Genomic DNA, 25,305 nt, shown 5'->3' with positions numbered 1-25,305 from the left:
ACTTCTAACCATCGCATCGGTTCCAACGTAAATGATTTTTCACTATACACACGATAGTATCTTCTCTCCGCTACGAATTCACTCAGGTTGTTCTCTCAATGTTCTTCTCCGAGCGGTAATGTCGATGCATCATAATTAGAATTAGTATACCAGCGTCCAAAGTGCTGTTTAGCAACTCTATCGCATCTCTTACAGTCTACGAAGGCTCTAAAACTTAAAGGCTCCGACAGTCACCATTCTAATCGCTACAGAGTAGGGATCGTAACTGTAACTCGAAACTGATTAAGTTTCTAACCCAAACAACTTGACTATTCTTGCGTAAGGATACGTGGTAACCTGAATAATCTTATAGCAGGTTACAGTAGCGAATTAAATTCTGAAAGTGATCGATCATACTTGAATGCCGTAAAAGTTGTAAAACGATTATTCGCCGGTATACAATTTATATCGGGATTCAGACGATATTACGATTATAAGAACAACCGAAACTAATTAATTATATGTACAAGGGAATGCATCGAATACCGTCCGTTTGAATATGCGTAGAACGTGTGAATGAATTTTTGTAAAACAAAAGAACTGTTAGTATTTTTCAGTTTTAATGTTCAGTACTATTTTCGTCACGAGTAACTATTTACATTGAAGTCTGATAAATTTCACCCAGCTATCTATTATCGAGTAACCTTGAACTCATAGGTCGTTGGAATCGTGTAAATACCCTATTTCATTACGAATAGAAAAGTATAGCACGCCATTTAAAAAAATGTAGTTGACCTTAAAATCTTCAAGATCCCCCCACCTGTAAAAAAATTGTTACTAGCCAATTTCTCGCGGACGCAGAGTACATACTACGCCACACATAATCTGCTATGAGCGATCAAAGTTGCATTTTATACTATTTAGAAATGTTCACGGTTATCACAAGTTAACCTAAATTAGACGTTACGATCCCTGCTCCAGAATGAAAACCATGCAAGCCATTCGTCGACCACAGCGATAAACACCATTACCATTCTGAAACGATCGCTATGTTCTCCAACTCGCGTTAAGTCCACAGTTCGGATCGGCAGCGTTCACTACCTGCCAGAAGAGCTGAGCCCACCCCGATGAGACGGCACCGTGAAAGCTCTCAGGCCAACGCCAACCCCGATCCCAACGCCGCTGCTCAACGGACCTTGCACCTGCCCGCTTAGATTGATGGACGAGTTCACCAGTCCAAGTGCATCGCCAAGGACCGAGGAGGACGCACCGGAAGCTTGACTGTCGCCAGCAGGCCTGACCCTCGGTGACCTGGCGCACTTCTCCAAGTGGTGGTGATGGGACCTAACCGCTAGCCGGCTGACGTGCACCGGAATCGGGACCACGATTCTGGTTCCGTTGCCCGAGTGTGGACCAGCCGATCCGTTGTGCCTGTTGGAGACTCCAGCGGTCGCCATACTGGTCGCTCCGGAGCCAACGCCGCCGCCACTCAAGCCAGCCTTCACTCTCTTCCACTTCGCGCGACGATTCTGGAACCAAATCTTCACCTGGACCTCCGACAGCTTCAGAGCGTGCGCGATATGGGACCTCTCGGTGAGGCTGAGATACTTCTTCGCGTGGAATTCTCGTTCCAGCTCCAGCAGCTGTTCGGACGTGAAGGCTGTCCGTCTGCGTCTGGCTTTGTTGTTGCTAGACCCGGTCGCCGAGCTGCTCTGCCCGTTCTCCAAGGAACCGCCAGGACTCACGTTGCTGGAAGCGTTGCTGGACATCGCGTCGGCTGCGTCGTGGCCATCGCCAGCGACGCTCAGGCCTCCGCTCTCGTCCTCGCTCTCTGCCGAGACACGACCGTTCTCCGATCCTGAAACAAGAAAATGATTCCACAGTATAGTTAACTGAGCCGAATCTAAGTGACGTGTTACTTCTAAGCGCATCATTTTTGGTTAACACAGTCCCTGCTAAGTCTGTTTTTGTCTTGCAGCGGCTTGTTGTTAAGAAAAGTGAAGGAGAGAATTTTGTCCTGAGCCTTCTAGTGGGACTCATCGGTAAGGCAATCCTTGCATGTCCTCCTTTAGATTACAATCATCAATTTTATTTGAGAAACGAAACGATAAATAAAATCTACGCTAACGAATGGATAAAATTTTCAATCTATTCATTGCATATTTTAACAATGAGATGAACTTAACTTTTCTTAATATTTAATATGTATGTTTCTAAATTTTGTAATATGAATTTTTACTCATAGAAATTTACAAATGCGAAAATTATCGCCGCAGACTAATTGTTAATGCCATTTTCACGTCACGTGTACCGAAAATGGTATACACTTAAGGTTCAATAAATCTTGAAAATTTATGTTTTTCTGTTTGTGTATTGAAAATTAATTGTTTATCGCTTCATCGTTTAATGAAAATCGAAAACGGTGAACCACCGGTGGTATATATGGCATTGAACATATTAATCGAAGATTATAACTATTTAAACGAAACAACAATTTTATAAATATATTTAACAATATTTTAAGAAAATATTAATATACTAAAATGGCCAGTACAGTCTATCGACCTATTAAGTTTCGTGGAGTTTTTTACTATTTTAATTATTTGAAGACAAAAATTAGAAAATCGAATGATTATATTTCTCTAAACCCTGTTATTGATAATTACACAACAGACTAAACACAAATTGTTTAGTTTTCAAAAATCTGTTCACAACAAATATATATCGTACATGTTACATATTTGGTATCTTTTTTATTACTAAAATAAATTAATGTTATAAAACTATACGACACGTAATATTGTTTGCTCTTTAATTTTATGTATTTCTTGCGTTAAAATGTAGAAATAAATGATTATTACAGATGCTTCTACTTGAGATTACTACATCTAAAAATAACTAGGTCCATCTTGGAACTTTCTAATTAATATAATTATTGAACAAGTATGAAAAATAGTTTTTTTCAACACATTTCATTTCTCCTTAACTGTCCGATTACTGGGGCAGTTACCCTATTCGGGACATTAGAGGCGCGTCGCAACTGCTTGAAAATTTTCTACGTTCGATATGTTCTATCGAAGTCAGTGCTGCGCTCTGAAAGTCGTTATGAACTTTTAATTTCATAAATCTAGCACTGAAACGCTGCCCGCTTAGCCATTCCGTTTCAAGTGGCCATAGCTCCTTGCCTTTTATAAAGCACACTTTCGACTCATCCGTTACTCATGAATACGTTAACTGCCGCGTCATTAAGTCACTGAACGGTTACACCGCGGCTCGATGGAAACCGATTAACATCGGTATAGTTAAAGAAGAAAAAGATTTAATATGCGGGACATACGAGCCGTTTCGACCTGGAGCATAATGCTTCTGGATCGAAGTTTCGCTTTGTGCCTCTATTATTTTCCACGTGTGCCTTTCCTTCCCTTCCATTCTCGCTGGCCAGGTGGATGCCGCGCGGTTGCTTTAGACGATGCTGAATAAAGTAACATTATATTACAACTTTAGCCGCTTTCTGTTCATTTCAGTCATCGTCCCGACAGAATATTGACGCTACTAGCAACGATTCGTGAAACGATAATAGTAAACTGGAAAAACTTGCTTACGAAACGGTCGCGGGAAAAGCGTGAAAATCGATGAAAAAGTGCAACTTAACCCTTTGTGTGCGATATTGACAGAGCTATTTATAAAACAAAACAAAGAAAATATTGACCAACGTAGTCAAACGCGTCAAAGGAAAGACGACGACAAGCCAGACTCGACAAATATTGTATTCTGGAATCGTTTGAGTAACATGTTCGAGAGATCACGATATCGAAAGGAAAGCGAACGATTCGGTTAGACACGAACCAGACGCGAACAAGTCTAATAATGTCGGACGTGTAACCGTTACGCACTAGCATCTGTGATCAATTATAATCCTCGGACGCGGCGACACATGTCGAATCTGTCACCTTGTAATCTCTGAAGACTCTATCTGGTCTGCAACTATAATACATTAAAACTCTATTGACGTTGGTTTTTCGCCACAATTTTTCTATAAATAATTTTATATATTTAAAAAAATAAGTATCCAATATGTTTCGATTATTTTTCTTACGAAAAGACATCGTTTATATCCTATTTTGTTTATAGTTGTCCATTTCAATCCTCTTTAAAACAATCTAAACGAAATGTAATGCAAAGGAATAAGGATAAAGAATAACTAAAAAATTTATTGGATAAATATTGAATTTTTTCTTAATTGAAAAGTTCGAAACAAGATTCTAATAAAATTTGTTCTCATCGTCATCGAAAGAAAAAAAGGCACAAAATATTTACAACCTGTATTTAAAGAACAAACGAATTATCAAACTCGTGGTGTATTCTGATTTGGTGGTGTGCCGATTCTCGTTCGGCGATTGCTATCGAACGATGAATTATCGCAGATGTTGCTCGTACACTTTGCCCAGCCCGCTGATATATCCACTGTTTAATTCACAGTTATCGCAACTGCAATTTGGAACCACGCAAATGTTACCACATCGACGGCTACCCACCCGTGACTTCCCGAGTTTATAGCTTCCCTCTTTTATTCATTTTCGTGTTTACGATTCTTCCGGGTCTTTGACTAAGCGGTACGTAGAACTCTAAGGTGAACCAGCTGCGTAGGAGTTTGATGCACCCGCTTCTTTATTAATTCAGAGAGTTTCGATTGAATGGGCCATACGCTTCCGCGAGCGAGACGAACTCGCGACGTTCTCGAGAGTCCCTCGGACAAACGTTCGGGCGTTGTCCCCTCGTAGTCTTTACACTTTATGCAGAAATCGAGTTGATCGATCCGCTTGAATAGTATTATTACATTTCTATTCGCTTTCTCCGCTATTAAGGACGTGGTCGAATAGAGTAATCAACAATCCGAACATTTATCCAAAGCTCACGAATTATTAAAGATACTTTTAAGCCTCTCCACTACTAAGTACCCATTTAGATTGTCAGTCGAAAGCCTGTAGGTGATTACTATTATTAAACTGTGTATGTTTAGGCACGTGAGATATACAAAGAACTCAAATTTTTGTAACGTTTAAACAAAAATATAGACAACTTGTTTTTAGTCTGTTGTATATTTACCAATAACAGTGTTTGAAATAACATAGTTATTCGATGACTAAAACAAGTAGGAAACTCCGCGTTTCGACCTGTATATTTTTAGAATTCCTTCGGGGATTGTTAACAGATCAAAGAACATGGGGGAAAGTATTGTATGATGAACCATATGGTTGTTCAATTATAAAAGACTAGGTTAAAGTGATGCAGATCGTTTTACAAAAGACTAGAAAATGTTAAACGCTAAACCATCCCTGCTTTCTAAAAGAACTATGTGGTCAACCTTAGTAACGATCGAGCAATACCAAAGATTATAACACGAGCGATTAAATATTTTAATGAAATATAAGAAATGTAAATGGTCAGGAAATGAGTGACATTTAAGTAATTTTTGATTTAACCATTTTGCTGCTAAAAAGTTTAGAAATAACATAGACTAACAGTGTTTTATGTTACTGTAATACCTTGTTATTCCATACGAATAGTTATTTAAATCTTCCTGATTTCAGTTTTAATTCCTCAGACAGAATGTGATCTTCAATTTTTAACTCTTTGCGGTTCTATGTCAACCTAGACACAACATCATACTTAATTCCAACCCCTTCGACATAGAATCTTGTAACTACTGTTATATCTGTCTTCTTTTAATATTCTGACTCTGTGCAAATCATCTGATAATTATTTCATCACTATTTGTGCTACTGTAGAACCTCGATTATCCAAACCCTCATTAATCGAACGATATAGTCTAAGAAATAAATAAAATCTCGTTAAGAATTATGTTTTCTTTTCTGCTGTATTTCTTCGCCAGTCCACAGAAGTTCAGATAAAAATATTACAATTGAATGGCTAAATGGCGATGGGTTCAATTATATAAGTGAAAAGAAAGTTGTGGAACAAGTCAATAAATGGAACGAATGTAATGAAAACAATGCAGAAGAAGAAGACAAAAAGATGCTAAAAACAAGTTTAAAATATTTTATAACATTAACAAAAACCACTGAAATAACAGCTAAAAAAGATTAGGATACTAGAATCAATATTGAATAAAATTGTTTTTAAATAAAATCATATAGTCTTCTTTAATAATGACTGTGTCATGTTTTGGTTTGAGTGATCAAGATTTAACTATATAATATATGGTATAATAAGGATTTTAACTAAAACTTGAATATAATTATTCTATATTTACAAGAAACATATAAAGATTGTATTCACCAACCGAAATATGCAAGATCTACTGAAATGAAATTTTTACATGAGATATTAAAAAAATACTGTGTTATTTTATTAAACAATATTGTCTCAGTGATCATATGGAAACTGACGTAAAGTGCTGCAGCAAGAGAATTTAATTTACCATGAATTTTATAAGATTCTATTATCTACTACTAGAGATAATGATATGATCGATGAAACATTCTAATACCGTATCATGGACTGTAGGAAAGATAAATAAATGATCAGAGCATAAGTAACGTTCGAGCAGTAGTGTATGGTCTCAGGAAACACTTTTACGCGACGATATCAAACTCTTGAAACTTTTGTTTAACTGCTTTACTGTTGAAAATTTAGCAATAACTAAAAGTTTCTCCTGTTTCTACTATACTTCCTAAATCCATATACAAAAGAATTTTTAAATCATTGTTTTTGTATCAGAGTTGAACAGAAAGGAATTACTGTGCGATTAAAAAATGAAAAAGTACTGCAGTTTTTATTAGAACTAGTAACGTATATTATGACTCTAAAGTGACATACTCATTATTTACATTTTTTAAACTCAATTTAATTTCATTGCAAATCAATTATTTTGAAACAGTAGCGTGGCCCATAAGCAATTTGTAATTATCTGGTTTACAATTTCTCAAACGAGAGTAAATATAATTGTGTTTATTAAATTTTCAATTTGTACTCTATTGTAAGTGTTTACCAATAGATCTGTATAGCTTTTTCAGAAACCAAATGTAATTTATTATAACTACTATTCTATAGTAATTTATATATATAGTTATAATGACTCAAATTACATTTGGTTTCTGAAAAAGCTATTTATATTGGAAATTTAATAAACACACACATCCAATTATATTTACTCTTGTTTGAGATTGTAAAACAGCTGTTCCTATATTGTTATATGTACATATATATTTCGCGATTATTTCATTCTTGAAATAAAACTATTATCTTCCCAATTCATGAAGTAATAATTGCGGATTTAGAATAATGAAATAATACATGTGTTTGAAAAATGTATAGTTTCGAGATTCGTTAGAACATCAAACGAAAAATCTCCTTGCATTACTGAAATACATTATCATCGTAAAATATATTCATCAGTATTTTGCATATTCAAGCATGCATATTTGTTCGTCGTTTAAAATCTACTGCGCTCCCTGAAAGAGACATTTATAGAGCAACTTCGAGCGAGTTCATTGCAAGCTAGTTGAACGGAAATAAAAAAAAACTTGGAATTTTTGTATCTAAAGCATGAACGAACTACGACCATCTATAGGATTCCAAACTTCGAGCGTTTGTAGAAATTTGCGCATACAATGTAAACTTTGTCGAGCGCACGTTTTTGAACTCGAAGAAGTTCAAGCGACAGACATTAATTCTTCAAGCTCCAGAGTTCGGAAAGTTCACGTATAGTCGTATATTCTTACGGAATCAGGGGTTGATGAACCCAAGTTTTCGCATGGTTAGAGCCTTCTTCGTTTCCAAAGTTACATCGTATCCGCGATTATTAGGAAATCTGCATCGTCGAACGATCTCTCGAGACCACTGTCGGCCGAAAGATTGGCGATCCGCCAAATCGGAGTTCGATCCGGTTTCTGCACCCGTCGGAATGGCGCGCTCTATCCAGACCTATGCGTCTTCGTGACATATTCCTCTCCAACGGACGTCTTGAAAAATGGAAACAGATGTATTCCCTCGGCGAACAGATCTCTTTTCGCGATCATATTCGAGGATCTGGCCAAGAGAACATGCTAAATACAAGCTACATAAATTAGGAGTAACAGCCACCTGTAGTCCACCGAAACAGACGAAACCAACGTTTACACCTTTTTGCATTACAGCAGATCATGCACCCCTTAAAACCATTTAATTTTTATCTCAAACATTTTCCGATATCATCGACACTTTTCAAGATATTCGAATGGATAGAGTTCGTGAGACATATTGTATAAAAAATAAATTAATAGCTTGAAAAGGAAAACAGATGATTCTATTTTTATTTTTCTAAAATAAAAGTGGTTTAAGCGTTCGAAGTAGCTATCGACAGATTTTTTAAATTATTAACTCAATAGTTACAGTTTTTCCAATTACGGAATTGATTTTAGCGCTTTGATAAACACTTTTTCTTTGAGATATCTCTATAGAAAAGAATTGTACTGGTTTAGTTTTCGCCAAATATTTTTTCCAGTTTTACTTAAGTTTCGAAAACCTTTTGACAATGAGTATTGTGGAGACGTGAACATTATTTTGTATGGACCAGTATTGTGTTAACATTCCTTCAAAGATTGATTGATTCTGGACTTTTCTAAATTTGCCAATAAATACAATTTAAATATGTGGTAAGTCGTTTGACCGAATCTACGAGTTTATAGGCATACATTGTTACTTGTTGGTCATTTCTAAGCAGAAATTTTAACGTTACCTATTATTATATAAATTATATACACGTAGTGTGAACAAAAACTTCTAAAGGGGGCCCGCATATGTGGCTGACACATCGTGGTACAACATTGTCTCGTTCCTTGCACCTGCCCAGCTGCTATCATTTTCACCTATTCTTTTTTTAAATACAAATTATTGAACTTGTACCGACACAACATGAAAAATTAACGTAAAGCGTGTGTTAAAAATTTGAATGCAATTTTCAATAAGGCTAGGTTTATGATGGGGACGTGACTTCTTCGTTATTTTAAAAATTAAGAATTTTACTGTACTTTGGATAAGTCTAAGAGACTCTCACTATAATTTAGTATAATTTCATAAACTACACATAAGTCAACTAAACATTACACTAAATAAATAAATAAGATCAATTACTTGTTTTAGAAAAAATTTCATTTTGTCGAAAAGTCATTTGATAACAACAACACAATTTCGTGTTTAAAATTCTCAATTTATACATGTAAAAAAAAAATCATTTTCAACACCTAAATAATTTTTTAATATTACATAAATTAACATCTTTGTTATTATAAATCTTGGTTTCCATTAATGTTCATGAATTAAGAATTTTAAACATGAAATGACGTTGTTGTGTACTGTAAAATGATTAAAGTTTTTAGATTACAATTTTATTTTGTTATACATTCCCATTCTTTCCTGTATTATTTTCTAACAAGTGCAATCAAAACGATGAATACAATAAAAAAATCAAAAATATTATGATTGGGGAAAATAAAATATTCCGAAGTAGGAGATACGAAGAAAAAGTTTAAACAAAAGGTACACCTTTTCTTCAAGTCTGCAAAAGTGTGTGGAAATAATTACTAAAAATTTCTTTTTTTCAAATTATATTCACAAAGTATTCTTATAAATGAGTTTTTACAATTCGTAAACTTGTGCAAAAATACTGTTCCAAACGATTTGTCTACACACTTGCACAATTTATGTGTTCTATTCAAGAAACTGCATTTCACGTTCTGCCAATATTTTAAATCCAGAGATATTATACATCAATAATTCACACACAAGGAGTTATGTAGGTTACATAGACACGGTCATATTTACTGGAGAATATTTATTTATTTAGTAATCTATCGCCGTCGAACTAATTTGACGAGTTATATTAGAGCTTGGTTGTTAATAAAAATTAAACGAAATTTTAGTCGAAGGAAAGGTCAATATATTTCGCCAATGAATATTTCATTTTAAGACATCTAAATTTATTTCATGAAAAGTCGCTGTCTACATTATACAAGTTCCTTAATAAATTTTAATACTGTCGAACCGTTATAGATAAATGTCCAGAGCAATGATTTTTAATTTGGAGCTCGCAGATTTTGAATTTGTTCAAAGAATCATTAAATATTTATTTCTGTTGAATATATTATATTTAAAAATATTGATTTTACCCTTTCAGTGCTCTGATATGGAATCACAAGCTTTCTTTGTAAAGTTTGAAACATTGATGGCAGTGTTAGGTACCAAATATTGATAAAGCTACCAAGATGTAGTTGTAATTCAAAATTCTTTATCAATTTTATTAGATAACAGATAGCAATCATTTTTATCTAACATAAACTTTTATTTAGTGGAAGAGTTTTCGAGCAATTTAACGAATCACTGATTTATAACAAAACTAAAGAGGAATTAATTTAACAAATATCCTAGAACGTTATTTTAAAAAATGGTTCATGAACAAAAGAAAACTTTACTCTGCACTTTTAAGGAGTTTCATTAATCCCCAAAGTTTGTATTCATAATTTATTTGCACCTTGTAGTTACTTTTCTAGAATGTTCTGCAGATTATGTAATTTTCTTATTAAACATTGATGAAGTTTGAAAGGTTATATATTTTTGGGAAGTTTTTAAAATGTTTCAGGAAGTTGTATTATCAATTGGGATAGATACAGAAGATCTCAAGTGGGGTGGACTAATAAAAAATTGCGAATAAAATTTGAGATTTCATTTATAAAAATAGAAATATTAAAATTTTAATAATTGGTCAACATGTTCAACAGATACTTTTGAGGCGATTTTTAGAAAAAAAAGAGTGATACTATTTTTTTTTATTGTACATAATTACAAAATTAAGGCAAATACATACACAGCTAGAACTGCACATTTGTAAACAGAATTAAAATAGTTTAGAATGCTTCTCCTTAAACATATTTGTAGAAACAATTTCAATTTTTCATCTTAAGTAACTATGTACAATAAAAAAAATGGTTCAAGCAAATGTTATTCAGTTTGATAAGAGCAATCCAAACAACAAAAGGTTAATACCATCTTCAATTGCCTCAAAAGAATTTGTAATACATGGAGAAATTAGCTTCAATAGATCATTTAATTAAAGAAGGAAATAAATAAAGTCGATGTTTTCATTGGTTTTTGAGAAGAGAGCTTAGAACATATTTGGACACAGTTTAAAAAACTGTCTCAGATCGAGCAAATCCCTCACTAGGTCGGGCTATTAACAAATATCGATTAATCGAAGGGTCCAACTCTGACCGTGCCGTAAGGGGACATTCGTTTTTTTTCGCTAGAATTTGGGTTTTACTTGCGAAGAGCGACGCAAAGAGATCCTCCCTTGTCGTGTCGTCCGCCATTGGGGTTCATGATGGGTAATGAATAAGAAAAAAATCGAGAACTGCAGAATCTGCGAGAAAAGCGAAAATCCTATGAAGACAAATTGCTTCGTTTCGTGTTGTCCCTTGTAGGTGGAAAAACGTTACGAATTAAAAAAGTTTGGATTATATAATAATTACGAAATCTGATCTTAAAAGTTCATTGTTAAAGTAAAACTACTCCTATTACTCTTGTTGAATTCTTATGGTTTAGTAGAAAAAGTTTAAAAAGGCCACATTCACAAAAATTGGATGCTAAAAGAGGATATTTAATTTTCTTCTCTTTCATAAACGTTCAAAAATTTTAATTCGATCGAATAATTCGACAACGATCATTTTTACTCTTTATGATTAATATTTCAATAAAAAAAAGTATGTACGAGATTTTAGTGTTTTAAGTTTTAAATATTAAAACTTACTTTTTTTTATTTCACACACCTTATATTGGAACCACCCGTTTTAATTCTGCTTACGTAACTGTTATATTATAAATGATATTAAACAATCTTTCAAATAAAAGTTGTACTGCTTTCGAAGGCCTGCAAATTAATAGGAGAATATGTTTAAAAATAAATTGATTATTTAATCATTTATTAACTTATGTTTATATAGCTATTAAATTATAAAAGAAGTTGAACACTATTGCGAGTAAAAGTCATACTTTTCCTAGATGCCTGCATATCGACAAAATTCTTGAAAAATTTTGAATTTTATTTGCAACTCTATTCTAAGATCTGTATTTGAAACATTTTACAATTATAGCCTTTATAAATTAAAATTTACATAAAGATAAATAAAGTGGTATGAGGGGTGGCTTCTTCTTTAAGAATGAAAACAGGAAAATTTTATTCTCGAGTAACGAACAAAGATGGTAGATTCACTCTATACAAATTCGATTGTAAAATCTAATTTATAAATTAATTAATGAATTAAATCTGCATAGAAGTTTACATATTAATCTAAAGTTTGTATTCGTTATTCGCGAACAATCCAACTCTGGTTGAAAAGTAGCAACAACGAAGTAAACATAATTCTTGGATCAACCCTGGGTAAGATTTGTGTAAAATTTAAACAAAACCGGTGTCTGATAGTTTCAAGTAATTCCCTGTCTCTGCCTCGTGTAAGGTCTGACGCAATTAAAGGTAACAATTATAGAAACCGCGGAAGAGCGTGACGGTTTCTCTCTGACGGTGTCGCGAGTCGATAGATGTTATTTCTGGACCCGTTACATACATAAATTTTCAATCGCTGCCATTAACTGTCTTTCAGACGGTCTCGAGTCTGACGTCATGTGAACCTTCGATCGAGACGGTTAGCTATTATTTAGCCACTTTGCCTCCAAATAAGCAGTGCTACATAATGAGCAGACAGTATTCGCTGGGTTAAACACAGAATATTTCTATTATTTATGCGAATAACAATTCTGTGTCAATTGTAAAATCGTAGAACAGATCAACGTTGGATTAAATTTACGTTAGCAAAGATTTTGGTCGTAATTAAATACAAATTTAATGCTGTGAGAATATCTGCAGTTTTAATATTTCAATGTGTTTCATCCATCTGTTAATAGATCTAGGTTGACCTAAATACGGTATGTGATTTGAAATATTATTTGATAAGTTAAATGTCGATGTAAAATACATTTGAATGACATGATTAGTGAATCATATGATATGATCATATGATCAGAGATAGTGCTTTTTTCCATTTTCCGTTTATATGTCGCATGCTAAAATGCAACAGGAATTATTTTTACATTTGTAAAAGATACATTTGGGGTAAGCTGTTACGATAACAACCGAGTCGTCGGAACAAGTAACCTCAATTTACATATGTGGCAATGTTTGCAGATACTTTCTTTATATATTAAAATATTCTAATAGATGCTATTACAATATGTTATTAAATATTATTTGATTTATAACGACAGAACAACAGACGATATTGACATTAAATAATCGAATACGACAAAAAAATAATGACTGCGAAATATTGACTTACCTGATAAGTGGCTACCTTTTGTCTAAAATTACACAATTCGCTATCACGGACGCTATTAAAATGTTTGACAGCGTGGCGTGATTAGTTTATGTTTTCAAAATAATTGAAAGCATTATCTTTTTTTATCTTAAAGATATAACCGTCGGAACAACCCCCGGAACTTCCTACCCCGATCTCCCCCACTTCAAATAAGGATTTTGTATTAAAAAGAATATACGGTGCCTCTTAAAACTTAAAAGCACCCTCTAATTTTTCCGATCACCATAACAAACGTAGTTTCAATTAATTTATTTAAACCTTCCGATCTTTAACTAGTTTTGATCGTCCACAGTAATATACAAGTTGGTATTTATGCTGCACAAACTGAAAATAATATAAAAAAAAATAAACTTGAAAACCTAATGACGAAAAAGAAAATTACTGTAATAAAAAATTGAATTGGATCACACAATGAGAACGAGAAATAAACTCATATGAATTTGAATCGTACATGTACTTATTAATCAGTCACGTTTCTCTTCAATTTACTTCAATAATTTTACAGTTTTATAAGTTTAATTTGCATTTTGTGTTCTGTACATTTTTTACATTTTTTTTAATTTGTGAATCCAAATATAATTACAATTTAACACTTCCTCCCCTCTCCATGAATGTAATACAATATGTACACGTAAAACATTCTTGAAAAAAAGTGTAAAATTAAGACATTTGTTCACTGTTATATTGAAAAAATTAACTACAATTTCGTCAAAGTTTTTCTTCCTGCTTTTCAGTTCAATTAATTCAGAAATCAAGTATTTTTAATAGAGCATATCAATTTTAAATCCAAATTAATCGTCACGTAATTTAAATTAGAATAAGTTAGGTCTGGGTTAGATCAATATTAACTTCATTGTAGGTTCAAGAATTTCAAATTGGGTTCCATAGATTTTCAATAATAAATCAATCTGAAGATAGAACGATTTCTGTTACAGCCTGTTTAGATATAACTTAAGAAATATGAATAAAATTTAATTGAATTCATGGTTTCGAAAGATCGCGATATCAAATTAGTAAAGTGTAGAGCACGCTGTTAATTAAATCTATCAAGCTCTGATTCGATCTTCCATCTCCATCCGGTGCGATAATAATTAATTCATTATATCAATCCATGGAGAATAGCCATTACGTGGTTTCCTCCGCGCACGTCTTTGGTTAATGAGTTCTCCGCGGTGCTATAATTCCTTGGAAAGTCCGAACGACGTCGGTGGCACAGTTCCGAATTTCATTCACACTATTAGGAAAGTCGGTTCATTAAGTAATTTCATTTAGTCCGCGATCGATCCGTCATTCATTTTCGTCTTATTCGGAAACGAAATGGCGCATCAGTTGAGCCATTATTAAAACTGACGTTAAGGAAAATTATTTAATTAGATTTCAACGGTTTATTAAATCTCCTCGCCCGGATTCACATTGGTAGCAATTTGTGTTTTATTTTCTTGTTGCCCGTTTGAAGCTTCTTTCGTCGACATCGATATTAAAATTTAAGACCCAGGTCATGACCTATGTTCGTATGTAAAGTAACAAACTCATCGATTTTATTCGCCTTCGTGGGTAGAGATTGTTATTGCGAACGACACGGTTTCGACAGTTCCATATGAATTTTATATCCTGATTTCTTCTAGATATACCAATTTTTATATATGAAATTTTATAATGCATTATTTTCTGTTGAAATTGATTCAAAGGCTACGCGAGTAGAATCGTATTAATAAACGACCGCGTAATTTTTTTAGTGAGAAACGTCGAACTTGCGAAGTAGGAGATATCATTTGTCAGAAATACGTTGGCTGATCGGATTTGAAAATAATAATGCAATCGATGATACGAGGGCAGTGGCAATAATTACAAGCAATTCGACGCCAGACAAATATTTACTTGCATCACAGAAATTAATGCAAATAAAGGAAACGTTAATTACACGTCAGACAGTATTCCCAATTTGCTACGAGCCGTTGAGAGTGGTTCGGTGGTTGCGACGGGCGATCTCCAATTTTAGAATTCTCGGTTTGAATACGAAATCGGAACAAAACGAGTTCGCGAATAATCGATCGTCACAATGAAAACGATTAGAAAATGTTAACTATATTTAGGCTTACGTTGATATAAAATTTAAGTTCACTCTATGGTACAGGAATTTAACCTTAAATAGAAAAATACTTTTCACTGAGGACCTAAAGAAACTAATTCTCAAAGTGAGCTGTTAACGAAAATAAATTTGGATAGGATTCATGAATTTGTAATTTCCAATTTTCTAAAAACAAAATTTAAGTTAACCTTATGTAACAGGAATTTAATCTTAAATAGAAAAACATTTTTCACGGAAGACCTAAAGAAACTAATTGTTAAGATGAGATGTCAATGAAAATAAATTCATGAATTTGCAATTTCCAATTTTCTAGAATCAAAACTTTGGCTCTGTAGAAAATATTACGTAGACAACGTATATTTTTTAGTGTTTTTAAACACTAAGAAAAATCATCTACATATACGTTATCAAAAATTATATCTAGTTTTAGAAATGACGCTTGTGGCCACCAACACTTGAAGAATGAAAAAAGAGTGTTACACATGTTACATATACTAAATTTTGCTAATGACATCGTTGCAATATTAAAAAATTTTACAAGTATTATAGCTTATATACCTTGTTAAAATACTTTTTCGAATTTTTGTAAACATAGTTTCTACCTTCATCAACTGTAATCTGTGTTATAGTTACACTCTTATTTACTGTTTTTCTTTTCATTCTTGTAAACATAAATGAAATATTAGATCTAATTATCTTTAGATTCTCATTTTGTTTTTGAGTACACTCACATGTAGCCATTGCAGGACAGTTACAGCATTGAATAAAAGTAAAAGTCGATGCTATTGATTGCGTATGCATAATCGATTCAAAGAACCATTCTTGGTGATATTTATAATAAATATTTGGCTACCATTAAAAATGTGTAACTTCGCTTCGTTTCTGTATCTTTTGCCAATGTTAAAATTATTCGTTTATTTCTTTTACGATATTATATTCGTTATTGTTTGCGTAAAATAATTACTTATTTTGTATTTTAAGAAAACCATTGTCAATTGGAGAAAAGTATTAGTTCACTTATGAAAAACAATTTATTTGATAATTAATCATAATGGAAACAATTTTTAGTGTCGAGTTACTGTTAAAACTCTAGCCAATTCTCTTCTAAAAACTAATAGTCCCATTCTGTTAAAAAAAATCTACTAATCAATTTTTGAAATAAAATTTAAAAACACATTCTTAGATAGCTCTAACTTTTTTGAACAATTCAAATTTCTCACTCAATTAATCTACTTGATTCTGCTATTTTTTTGAATTGTATCAGGTTATTAAAAGTTTATTACACGATACAACTGAGCGTTGAATATTTTTTATCAGTGGAATTATTAACAAGATTGAAACGTACTATTACTAATTGATAACAAAATTCTTAAGATCCAGTTAGTTTGTAAAAAGTTTGAAAACTCAGTCACGTAGTTTAAACAAAGTAGAACAAACTTTTCAAACCATGTGTGAAACGATATGTCCGTATCAATGAATTAAAACTAAAAACTATACCTAGACATAGAGCTGTTGAGTATTTAAAGAATCCACACCTAACACAAATACTAGAATATTTTGAGCTACCAGAACAACAGAGAGCGCTCGGTTCGGTCAATAATTTATCTACAAAATCTGTTCCTGGTCATCTTGATGCTATAGATATTTAACATATCCGGTATGGTACACCATTGCAATTGAAGAATTTATTAACGAATTTATAGTCACTTGTACGTTCTGTTTCTCTAACTAAAGAGACAGACATGTTGGATTTGTTTCGTTATATATTTTTCAAAGAGATGACAAATCCACCAACGAATAAAAATCTTTCTTATATGATATATTATACTCAAGATCGTACCTAATTTGGATCACATGGTAACAATGGAATACGAGACCCTTCTTCCGAAAAATGTTTGAAGAAAAGCCTAAGTAAATAGACCGAACCACTTTTGCTATGTTTGCCCAATATCTAGCAGTGTGAACATAATTAACAAAAAACTGAAAAGATAGAACAATTAATCTAGAAAAATTAACATTTAAATATCGAATTATGATAGACGAACTGATTTTTAAATATTGAATATTGAGATAAAAATACAACTGAAAATAATTCTGCACAACCAATCTGTGAAAAACATTGCATTTTTAAGAAATAATAGGTACAATGTAAAAGTAGTTAAATTAATATTTTTCTACTAATTGTAATAAATAAAATACTTGACAAAGTTTCCTTTATTTTTGTATTTTTAGTTTTAGTAGTACATATACGTATTTTTTCTTGCAATGGTATGAAAATAATATTCACGTCAGCCAATACGATACAATTTAACAAGATATCATCCATTTTCGAATCTGACTGGGAAATCCCAAATCATAGAAATTAATTGGTCATGTTTGCTCATAAACAAGTTTCAAAAATTGTTTAAAATAATCTGCAATGTATCCCGTTTTTAATCAAAATAAAATAAAATCAATTAAAGGAGTAATTTCTCTCGAATAATTTCTTGAAACAGTAACTCAACAGTAACAGTACTCAAATTTTATTTAATTTGCTGAGCACTACTAAAGATTTTTTTATATTGTTGTTATGTATCAAATAAAGAGACATTACACTATATGCCTCTATACGAGTTTCAATAATTTAGTACAATTTTTATGTTTTATTGAAAAAATATCGGCTGAACCGCTAGGTGTACGATATTAAGTGACAGTTGCTGTATTTCTCGTTATTGCATTTCGTGTTTCAGTTTGAAGGTCTAAAATGAAACGATTGAAATTATTACGGTAGATAAAGGAACATTGTATCGAAAGAAGACGAAGGAACAAATCGTTCGACCAGCGAACGACGATTCAGTGGAACGTTTCCGATCGTCGAGGGGGCCAAGAATAAAGAGAGGGCAGACGTCTCGATCGGCGTGTTCGTCGTAACGATCGGCACACCGGTTCGGCACGGTGCGTCATAAATGACCGATGACAGATTCCTCGAAGCCATTTCGTTGCGCATACGAAATCGCCTCGGTCGGCGGTACATCAATAAAAAGTGATCGGCCACGAATAAATGCGCGCGACTTCGTCGATCCGCCCGTTCGCCCCGCCGCCTTCGGAAATACGTGATCAGCGAGTTTTCGACTTTCCATCTTCGATGAACATCACCCCTCTCCCCCCTTCTCGTATTCAAGCCTCCGTCGCGATCCTATATTCTATTTCTATCATTAATAAAATTCGAGATTCGAACGGTGTTCGTTCTTCGATTTCGAAAAGCAAATAGTGCAATCGCCAACCTTGGATAATTCAACGCTTCAAACATGTTGATGGTGTAAAAGAATACATGCTAGCAATGAATTGCAACAGAATTTTCTAATTGCTCCAATAAATTTCAACATTGTCTCTCTCTTCTGTCAGAATCTTAATAATGTATGTTTATATTATAAAGAAAGGTTATTAGTATAAAAAGCAATGGTGATTTTTTAATTATATTGGTGACGAGTGCAACATAATTTTCTACTTGCTCAAAAAACTTTAGAAATTGACCATCCTCTCTTTTATCGGTACTTTAATAATGTATGTTGATGTTATCAGAAACGCCTATTAGTATAAAGAACAATGGTGATTTTTCAATTGTATTGGTGACGAGTGGAACATAATTTTCTACTTGCTCAAAAACTTTAGAAATTGACCATCCTCTTTTTTATCGGAACTTTAATAATGTATATTGATGGCATAAAAACATCTTGTTAGCACAAAGAGCAATGGTGATCTTTCAATCGTATTTGCTGACAAGTGCAATATAATTTTTTAATTGTTCAAAAAATTTGGAAAATTGTCCCTCACCCCCTTTTGTCAGAATCTCAATAATGTATCAAATAAAAGTCTGTTACTAGAGGCCTGTAAATTGATAGGAGAAAATGATAGAAGACGAAATTTAATTCTTGTTCTCTTCTATTTTTGAAAAATTTTGATCTTCCGTCGAAAAAGGGTTATCTACGTTAATTGGAACGTGGCTGTTTATATTATATATAATTAGATGAAAATTGTTCTCATGATCAATGAAACTAACGAAACAAAAACATTGCATGTTTAATAATAATTGAACGGAGTTGAATCCAAATTTTACTGGTAAGCTCATCGTAATATTTAACATTTAATATTTGTTTTGATGTTCCAAACCCGGAAGTCGTTATTATCAAAATTAATGATTGAACACGTGATTGTGCTTCCAAAGTGAACATTTTGAAGGCATGGGTGTGTTTCTGGCAAATAGTAATATTTTTATTAACCCCTGCTTTTAATTTTGAAGAAATGATCTCTAATGTTTACATAAAATATTACAATTTAACAATTTGACATAACCAAATGAGAAGAAATATTACCTGAATAGTTATTAGCGTATAAGAGATCAGGATTAAAATAGATAAAAATGGTTGACATTGACAAGTAAATATAATAAATACTTCAAACTGAAAGAATATTTAAGCAAGTATTCGTTACGTCTTTAAAAAGTCAGGTAAATTGACAGAATAAGATTGATCGATGAAATTGAAAACAATTCTGGTGAAACTGCATATCTACTATTAATTAAGATCGAACTGGATGGAAACCACAGTGATACCAATATCAAATATATACGTGAAAAGTACTGAAAAGTAAAGAATTATATCATTTCAATACTGCTGTGTTGCTCTGTTCGACCAATGAACAATAACTATTTAATTTATAAAAATCGTTGACTTCTCACAGGAAAAGATAAAACAGTTCATGTGTAATTTTATATTCTAAAAGATAATTTTGATCGTTAGAGACGTTTCCTGATTAATCGTAGAAAGTAAGATAATTTTAAGAAACTAAATTTATTCACCAGAATAGAATAGTAATATTGTAAATAATCTTATTTGGTAGTAGTAGTAACAATTTTAAATATCGGTTAAATGAAAATTTTGTTCATTTTATTTAGAAGAAGAATTATTTAATATCTTATTCGTGTTCGCCGTATTACAAATTTTCATGATATTAATACGATAAATCTTCAGTTATTTAAAAAGTCTATCAAAATTTTAACAAACGATGAAATAATCTTTTTCAAAAATTCAGATCACTAAATTTGAATTTCTTTCAAACGATTGTCTTCAACTATCTGCTATAGTCTTCGAGAAATTATGTAATTCGAAAATTAGACAAAGAAAATTGATTGGCATATAAGTTTGGGATCTATACTATTTATACCAACATAGTGGCGTACAAATCTACCTGTTTAATCGAGGTTCTACTGTACTATATTATATCTCGTCATCAGCTGATTCGTGTCACGTGTACGAGTGAACCGTTGCGTTCAGTAAAATTGATGATTCTTAGAAGATGATCAGTAATCTGATATATGTAAACATATATAAATTCAGTCGCATAATCTTTACAACGATGGAAATTAAATGAAGATAAATTTGTTTCCGTGGGAAAATCAACGAAAGACTTTTTAAATAGAATTATAAATATGAAAAGAAGTTGTATGCAACCGTAAAATAAAAATATAGTACTATTTTATAAAAATATACATCACACTACTCAAAAAACTTGAAATATCCAAAAACTTGGAAATATTTTGTTAAGTAACAATTATATTACTTTCTGGAAGAAAAAATATAATTATATACATATCAGTTGAATATACATATATTTTATTCATGTATTTAAGAAAGTCTCATATTATTTTTTCACACTTCAATTTAGTTCAAATTTTTGTCATTTCATCCCTTATTTTTTATATGGCATATTTCTTTATTTAATTATACTTTTTTATAAAATTTGTCAGTATCTCTAAAGAAAGAAGGCATGCTCAGACCACACAAAGATTTTATAATTTATTATTATTTTGAGATTTTGGATTTGCTTGGACATGTTTTCATTATTATACAAAAAACAAATATACAAATTAGTTTGCCCAAACCATAGATTCAAATAGGTACTAATCCATGACATCTATCGATCTTTTGGTCCATGAGGAACATTTATTGAAATATAGAATATTATATAATCTACAGAATAAGACAATAAGCCTTACGAAACAATAGGGTGAGCATAAGCAACAGTATGTATATTTCACATTGTGTAAAATAGATGTAAAATGGATAAGATACAAACTGTAACAAATTAAGTGAGAATCAAACTACTATTAAGTCAAACGAAAATTATTTATAAATAATTCGTACTACACCCCTAAACCTCTACTGTTTATATTTTATACTGTATGCAGAACGAGTATCGTAACTGGGCCAGACTATAATTTTGCTCTAAGCTATAGAAAAAAATCATAGCGGAAAATTTTGTATGGTTTAATAACCTCTATTATCCTATGATATGACTTTTTTCCCGAGTGCACCGATGCACAGGTTAAGTGCAATTGCACTTTTCTTAATAGAACCTACTGATTTCTTTTACATTAATCGTCGATAAGTCATCAACCACTTAATACTTTAGAAGATATTTCATTTTGTTTTAACTTCAAAAATTTCAAAAATTTCAAAATGTATAGTCCTTGTATATATCCTTTCAATTTTAAAGAATAGGAGAATAAAAGACAATCAAAAATTTTGAGTTAATGAGAAAATAAAATTTCAAAAAATTAACTTTCTCCTATTCTCAAATTCCTTTATTAAGTAAGACTATTGATTTTTCGAGCACACTCTTTCCTCATTAAGAATTTATTTGCACTTCCTCCCTATTTTGAAAGTCGTCTAAAATTATCCTTTCACGCATGTTTCAATCTAAAATTATCTTTCAATTTTATTAGTCATCTCTTCCTATTTTTCTCAAATAGATGTTTCGACTGGAAGGACCCCTGTTCGTCTTCGATTCAATCGAACTTTCGTACACAGGCAATCGACGGCCCATAAAAGGACTCCATCCGTTCCTGGGCTACTCGAATTCATTATGGCGGAATCATTTGACGAATTCGAAAAACTGCCTCGCCCGTCGCGTCGAACGTCGCCTGGAAGGGGAGAGATGTATTCGATAAATTATCGCCACCATCGAGCGATGTTTCGAACGACGTCCTTGCGTTCGAGGAACAAGGGTCCTTCGTCGAAGGGTCGTCGAGCGTTTGAAATTCGGTCAGGATTTACCGAGTACCGTATCACGTATTTGGACGCGTATGCGAAAGGAATTTCCCAGGCGTGTGCGTGTCTGCAAGCTTGCGAGATTCGACTTTCGGGGCAGGCATAATTTATGCAAGCTACCGTGTATCTCGAACTCTTTGCCGGCTTCCAGCGTGGCGACTACGATCGCAGTCGAGGACACGCTCTTGGAATTCATAATCGTTCATTGCAATTTTTTTTCGGTCCGTGTCTCCCGGATAACACGAGCGTTTGGTTTTTCCGTCGATCGTCGAAATATCAAATAAAAGAAGCTTCTTTAATGCGTTGATTACCAGACCCCTCGAATTGTCCAAGAAAAAATGTTTGTTTTTGATAATTGGAAAGTAGCATACTCACAATTTGTCATTGAACATATTTTTGAAACCTCGTTAAACTTCGAAAGTTTTACCTAGATTCATTTTCTATAATATTTAATCTTGAAAATTAATTTTCTTAGCTCAGTAGAAATTTGTCACCTTTATATGGATGACGAAGCAGTCGATGAGTTAAGACTACTGCATTAATTTTTATATTGAGACCAAACCCCCCGAATTGTCCAAGAAAAATTGTTGTTTTTGATAATTGGAAACTATCATACTCTCAATTTGTCATAAAACATACTTTTGCAGCCTCGTTAAAATTCCAAAGTTTCATCTAGATTAATTTTCTATAATATTTAATCTTGAGAATTAATTTTCTTAGCTCAGTAGAAATTTGTGTCACCTTTATATGGATGACGAGGCAGTCGATGTGTTAAGACTGCAGTATTAATTTTTATATTGTGAATCGATTTTCATTATCAATAAGCGTAGTACGTTTAAAGTTTCTTCATCAAATGATCTATTAATTTCGTACCAAGACTACAATACCGTGATAATGTTTCGCATCAAACAGGCTTGGAACCCTTAATGGATTTCTTCCAGAACGCAGTGGATATACTGTGCGTCCTCGAGAAGTTGGCTAGTGAAAGGAATGCAGGTCTGATTAGTGCCTAGATCCCCACTCTAGTTTAGAGTTTGGCGCTATTGGCCGAAATGACGAAAGTGGGGATGGGTGGAGCAAACGAAGTACTCCTTTGTCCCTCTGCTGTTCCGTTAAGCAACTTCTCGAGGACGTGCAATAGCTACCAATAGAAGAAATCAAACTATTTTAAACAGAATCCAGATTAGCCATACAAGGGTTACTCACAAATACTTCTTGAAAGACATTTCTTATTGTGATAAATTCCACTGCCTTTTAACTCTTTAACAATTACTGTTTTGTTTACAAAAGTATGGAAACTCCAGAAAAGGATTCAACATTGCCAATAAAAAAACTACTCTAAGAATCCATACAAACACCGATAATTAATGATCCGATTCTAAATTTTGTATTAGATTAGAGCTTTATAGGACACAGGTAATACACTGTATGCGTCACTTGACAGAGAACTCCTCAATTGTTTAAAGCCTTGTAGTCTATTTTATCGCTAGCATTTCCGCCAATTAACTAGCCTATACTTAACTTGTTTATCGAATATACTACAAAAGAAGACTCGTACAACTTGCGAATTAAAAAATTATTAATGCCTGGCTGGTTCGTCAAGTATATTTATAATACTTTGACAATAGAATTCTCAAAAATTAATTTAAAATTGTTTCTTTTTTCCTGTAGAATTATAAAAGGTCTTTAATTCTAGAAAACCTTTTATGTTATTGTCTATGTGTATGTCATACAAGTTATATCACATTTATAATTATAATTTATTCTTATAAGTATTCTAACACTTTTTTCTTCAGTATTGATAATCATATTTTTATGTATATTTGCCAATGTAATTGTAACTTACAAAGTTACTAGTTATTAGTATTTCGAAATTAATACTTGTATTCAAAATGTGCCGATCCTTTTATAATATCTAACTTCTGTTGTTGCTTGTTAAAAATAATATTTTATAATGGACTATCTGTTTGCACCTAATTCAGATCAACTCCAGCGCTATTGTGTGACGAATTACTACAATTAGTATGAAATTAAAATATGTCCTGGTAGTGTGATTAAGACTGTTACACACAAAGTCAATGGAGTTATTTTATCAGAATGACTTCACATTCATTATACCTATATATAAATTTGTATCGGCTTTAGGATTGTGCAAATAACTAACGAAGATCTTAAATATGTCCCGTTCTTAAATGTACGAATGAGTCCTCGACGGGTCCTTCGATTTTCGTAATTTAAGAAAACGATTGATAACAGTTCCAAGAAACCTCGTAGGATTAACAAGAACGAGAAAATTAATAATTGGAAATCTTTATTTGCAGCAAAAATAGATGCTTGGAAACTTAGAATTACGAATCAGTTATTTTAATTTCTTATTTTTACCATTCTGGGACGCTGTTTCTCCGACTCGAAAAATTGTTTCTAAACATTTTCGTGAAGCTATTTCACCGTATTGCCAGAAAATTCGCAGAATGTATACTTTTTGATAAGTTGGATGAGATTTTTGAACGGTACTGCAATTTAAATTATTTCTTAGAACATTTTGAATTCAACACTAACAAAGTAAAAATCCAGGAAGTGTTATTTTATTTTTATTTAAGATGATATTAGTAATTGTGTTTTAAATTTAACTTAAAAATCTAAACAAATCTGAGCAATTGCTACTGAGTAAAGGAAGAAGACAAAACTTGATTTTTAAAAACGTATGAGCTTCGATTTAACTTAA

At 32.5% G+C, this 25,305-nt stretch overlaps 1 protein-coding gene across 1 annotated transcript in view; it reads right to left on the bottom strand.

Annotated features, from left to right (window-relative positions):
• Nucleotides 1–863: 863 nt before the first annotated feature.
• Nucleotides 864–25,305, bottom strand: part of Unpg (homeobox protein unplugged) — a 32,993-nt gene continuing 8,551 nt past the window's right edge. Inside the window, exon 3 of the mRNA XM_076766191.1 lies at nt 864–1,837. Within this exon, the coding sequence (XP_076622306.1) occupies nt 1,077–1,837 (761 nt within the window). The 3' untranslated portion in view covers nt 864–1,076. The remainder of the gene's footprint in view (nt 1,838–25,305) is intronic.

The sequence above is a fragment of the Colletes latitarsis genome, chromosome 6 (assembly GCF_051014445.1).
Source record: "Colletes latitarsis isolate SP2378_abdomen chromosome 6, iyColLati1, whole genome shotgun sequence".
Classification (NCBI taxonomy): domain Eukaryota; kingdom Metazoa; phylum Arthropoda; class Insecta; order Hymenoptera; family Colletidae; genus Colletes; species Colletes latitarsis.
This window is presented reverse-complemented; position numbering and strand designations above follow the sequence as displayed.